The following is a 4,531-nucleotide window of genomic DNA, read 5'->3' on the forward strand; positions in this document are numbered from 1 at the left end:
CTGGGGCCATGTGACAGGGCCCCACCATGTCCCAGTGCTCACACAGGGCCCAACAGAGAGCAGGTGCCAGATATATGTTTGTACAGAGAGCAGGTGCCAGATATATGTTTGTTAAACTAAACCAAATGCTTCTGCCGAGTGTGAAATCAGACCCAAGGGTCCAAAGTGAGGTGGCCCAGGAGCAGAGCCCCTGTATCCTTCTCGGTTGTAAGCCACTGTGGGTCCACATCTGGAAGAGAGAACCCTACATCAAGTATAGTCCACCATCCAAGGCCTTGGTGCCATCTCCAGCTACAAGTCCTGCTTACATCCAAGGCCAGAATCCCCTTCCTCAGTTCCAGAATCCTCCCTCCTCTATTTCAAAGGCCTGCTAGCTTTCTTGCCCCCAATCAAACACACAGCCTCCTACCCCATCAGAGTACCACCCTTGCCCTCCTCACAGGCCCCACTGTCCCCACTGCTGTCCATCCCTCCCATACCATGTTGTTGCTACAGCTGCTTCAGAAGCTGCACTAAGTCCCTGGTGCCTGGTTCACTGATCTAGAGCTGTGCTGTCCAACACAGCAGCTACTAGCCACACACGGGTATTTAAATTTCAATTAAAATTAAAAAGCCAATTTCTCAATTATATTAGTCACATTTCAAGGATTCAGTGGCCCTATGTGGTTAATGGTTACTGGACTAGACTCCGAAAATAAAGAACATTCCCATCCTCACATAAAGTTCTATTAGTCAGTGCTGGTCTAGAGGCTGGCCCTCCAGCACTGCCTTAGACAGAACTTCTCTTATCTCACCCCAAACAGGTCCTCTGCTCCCGCCACACACTCTTGCCCACTCCCAGGCGGCACCACGCCTGCCCCTCAGAAAGGTGACTCCCCGCCCTGCCGCCCACCACCAGCCCTCTCACACCAGAGCAGGTGCAGGACAGATTAGACGCTGTCACTCAACTGATGAGCAAACCTTCCAGACATCCACTCCGGGTGTCAGGTGCTGAGGACCCAGGTGAGAGGTGGTGCTTGACTTTGCTCGGGGGCTCCCTGCCACGTCGATCCTGTTCAGCCCCGCCGAGAGTTCAAGGCTTGTAACCGAACCGACCCCATCTCGGATCCCAAGGACGCGAGGGCAGCGCTTGTTTCCCCCAGTCGCCTCTGCCCGGCCCCAAGCTCCGGAGGATCCTCCAGGCCAGCTCCGGCCCGGAGTCTGGCACCACAGGCTGTGACCCCTCGAGCGGCGAGCGCCCTCACACTAGACGGGCTGGGGCCGCAAGGGGAGCCGCGGACACCCACCCCCCCTCGGAGCCCGGCCGCCCCTCACACTCACCCCCAGCCTCGGCCGCCGCGTCCGGGCTCACAACATCCGCCCAGCTCTCAGCTACGGCGCCTGTCCAGGGCCAAACCGCGCGGCCGCCGCGCACGCGCATCGACCCGCGCCCGACCTCCGCCAGAGGTCCCCCTCCACAGCCTCCAGCGGGCGGGCTCCCTCCGCGGCCTACAGCTGGGACGTTCCCGGCCCTCGCCTCGCCCCACTGCCCCACTGCCCAGCCGCCTCCGACCCCCGCCTACGCAGGAGGAGCTCCTGGCCCAGCCATGTTGTAACGCTGTGTCCTGGGAGAGACCTTGGCCACCTATCTCAACTCCTACCCGTACTTGGAGGTCCGGCCCACAGGTCCCCTAGGACGTCTGAAAGGCCGTGCCTCCCAGGGTCCCTGCCACCTGTCACCCTCACCTCCATTCAGGCCAGAAGGGTGGCCTCACTCATCTTCCCTGGGATGGCACCTCTGGCGGGGCGAGGGGAGCCTCTCTGGGCTCTGCTGACAGGGGCGTGGGCAGACCTGCCTCCAGCTGGGGCCGATAAGACAGCAAAAGGGGCAGGCTGCTTGAGGCTGGGGCAGGGAATATTCTTCACTTTACAGGGGAAAGCTGAAGCTCAGAAAAGTTTAATATCACCACCTTCGGGCTGGAACCTAGGCCTCTGGCAGCAACCATGTCCACACTGCCCTTCCCTTCAAAGAAGCCTAGGGTGTGGGGAGGGGGAGGGGTGGGGCTAAGGGAGGGGGGCAGTGGGGCCCTCAAGTGTCCCCACTGAACCTTTCCAACACTGCCCACTACATAGGGAGGCCTCTCAGGGGACTAAATGTGCCAGAGTGAGGACACTTGTACCTCACCTATAGGGCCTGAGGCCTGGCACCACCCCCATTCCTGCCACTGGGTCTCAGGTCAGGCCCCAGCAAGTCTAGAGTAGGGGTGTGGAGACAGAGCCACCCAATCCCGTAGGGACAGGTTTCACAACTTCCCGGATGGGGCTGTGGTGGGTCACAGTGCAGCCTCCAGCCAGGAGGATGGGGTGGCTCCCACTCCTGCTGCTTCTGACGGGGTTCTTAGGGGCCCCTGGTGAGTGCCCTTCCCCTCAGCCCTGATCCCCATCTGCGTTCAGAAAGGGGTTGGCCCCAGGCCCATCCGGCTCTTTGAGCCAGGAACTTACTTTCCTATTGGGCATGGAGCAGCAAGTGACCTTGGCTTCTTTCACAGAGCTGGGCAGCCCCAGGAACACATAAACACGTTGCCTATTCAGGCCTGCGTTAAAAAGTCTGCTGTAGCATTGAGGCAGTATTAGGACCGCACAGACGCAGGCACACATGCAGGCAATTACCCCTTATGAGCCAGATCTAATTCTCTAACTTAGCATATGCCCTTATGCTAGTGAGAGCCTAGACTTGGAATCAGAATGCTTGCGTTGGGCCTCTGCATGGTTAATAAGATAGCTCTGAGCCTTCTCATTCTCATCTGAGAAATGAGATGGGATAAGCTCCATGGGGCAAGCACCATCACCCACTGCTCTCAGAGTATATGTTTTACAGCTGAGCCTAGTGCCTTGCCCACTAAACAGGTGCTCTAGTGATAACTATCATGTCTGGGCCTGCTTCTCCCACCCAGTACAGGGGTCTGACCCTTGAATGGACTGACAGGGTCCACTCCAGAGGCCTTGTAGTTTGATCCCCTGAATGAATAAAGTGTGCACGTGCTGATATACACGTGCTGACACGCATGCCCACCCTGCAGGGCAGCGCTCGCCCTTGAATGACTTCCAGGTGCTCCGGGGTACGGAGCTGCAACACCTGCTACACACAGTGGGGCCCAGGCCTTGGCAAGAAGATGTGACAAACGCTGAGGAATGTGCAGGGCTTTGTGGGCCCCTACTGGACTGCAGGTGAGTGGCCAAAGGACCTAGATAACACTGGAGGTAGGGGAACCTGGGCACTGAGTTACCCTGTGGCTCCTCCTCCCAGGGCCTTCCACTACAATGTGAGCAGCCATGGTTGCCAGTTGCTGCCATGGACCCAGCACTCACCTCATACACGGCTGCAGCGTTCCAGGCGCTGTGATCTCTTCCAAAAGAAAAGTGAGTGGCTGCAGAGAAGGGCGGGCTGGGGAGAGGGCTGCTGGGGTCTCAGGCCTCGTTGATCCTGGGTCTTTTGCTCCCAGTCTATGTTCGGACTTGCATCATGGACAATGGGGTCGAGTACCGGGGCACCGTGGCCATCACCATGGGTGGCCTACCCTGCCAGCGCTGGAGCCACAGGTTCCCCAATGACCACAAGTGAGACAGACTGCAGCTCCCCTCTGTCCCTGCCGGCCTGGCGCCTGCCCCCAGTACGCACTGTATTGCTACTCTCACAGGTACACACCCACACTTCGAAATGGCTTGGAGGACAACTTCTGCCGCAACCCGGATAGGGACCCCAGAGGTCCCTGGTGCTACACAACAGACCCTGCCGTGCGCTTCCAGAGCTGCGGCATTAAGTCTTGCCGGGAGGGTAAGCAGCTCCGGGTCAAGCCTGGGGCGGGAGGAGCATGCCCACGCCCGTCTACGAACCCATCGGCCCTGTGTCTCCAGCCGCTTGCCTTTGGTGCAATGGCGAGGACTACCGCGGCTCAGTGGACCGCACGGAGTCAGGACGCGAGTGTCAGCGCTGGGACCTGCAGCACCCGCACCCTCACCCCTTCGAGCCCCGCAAGTACGCGTGGGCGGGCTCGGCAGGAGGAGGGCGGGCAAGGGGAGGGCCCAGCACTCCAGGGGCGGGGCGATGTAAGGCAGCACACAGTTGGTTGGGGCCAGACAGGGCCTGAGTCCCAGGCTCTTGTTCACGCCCGGCTACCGCCTCCAGGTTCCTGGACAAAAGTCTGGACGACAACTATTGCCGGAATCCGGACGGCTCGGAGCGGCCCTGGTGCTATACCGCGGACCCGCAGATGAAGCGGGAGTTCTGCGACCTCCCCCGCTGCGGTAGAGCGCGAGGGCGGGGCCTGGGAGGGCACCTGGGACACGTGGGGGCGGGGCCTGGCTGGGACTAGAGGAGGGGCTGGGCGTGACCCGGTGGTGGCCCAACAACAGTGGGGCTCCGCCCCAGCCCCAGTCTCACCTCCCACTCGGGCTCCGACCGCCCTCGATCCATCCAAGGGTCCGAGGCACAGCCGCGCCGGGAGGCCACGACGCTCAATTGCTTCCGCGGGAAAGGCGAGGGCTACCGGGG

The 4,531-nt window shown here is 60.4% G+C and overlaps 2 protein-coding genes across 9 annotated transcripts in view; one reads left to right on the plus strand and one right to left on the minus strand.

Annotated features, from left to right (window-relative positions):
* The window catches only part of RNF123 (ring finger protein 123), a 31,131-nt gene extending 27,643 nt beyond the window's left edge, over positions 1-3,488 (minus strand). For 2 of the 8 annotated variants that reach the window (XM_024738127.1, XM_024738170.1), the window contains exons 1-2: positions 1,321-1,719; positions 961-1,051 (exon numbers count right to left, since the gene is read on the minus strand). The gene's annotated coding sequence lies outside the window, so the exon portion shown is untranslated. The other 6 variants (XM_024738141.1, XM_024738133.1, XM_024738161.1 and 3 more) reach the window with 6 other exon arrangements.
* MST1 (macrophage stimulating 1) overlaps positions 2,297-4,531 on the plus strand; it is a 4,767-nt gene continuing 2,532 nt past the window's right edge. The window contains 8 exon segments of the mRNA XM_024738197.1: positions 2,297-2,390; positions 3,060-3,207; positions 3,287-3,399; positions 3,483-3,597; positions 3,678-3,814; positions 3,895-4,015; positions 4,166-4,284; positions 4,459-4,531. The exon segment at positions 4,459-4,531 is cut by the window's right edge and continues 1 nt beyond it. Coding sequence (XP_024593965.1) covers positions 2,297-2,390; positions 3,060-3,207; positions 3,287-3,399; positions 3,483-3,597; positions 3,678-3,814; positions 3,895-4,015; positions 4,166-4,284; positions 4,459-4,531 — 920 coding nt within the window.

The sequence above is a fragment of the Neophocaena asiaeorientalis genome, unplaced genomic scaffold (assembly GCF_003031525.2).
Source record: "Neophocaena asiaeorientalis asiaeorientalis breed wild unplaced genomic scaffold, Neophocaena_asiaeorientalis_V1.1 scaffold680, whole genome shotgun sequence".
NCBI classification, from domain to species: domain Eukaryota; kingdom Metazoa; phylum Chordata; class Mammalia; order Artiodactyla; family Phocoenidae; genus Neophocaena; species Neophocaena asiaeorientalis.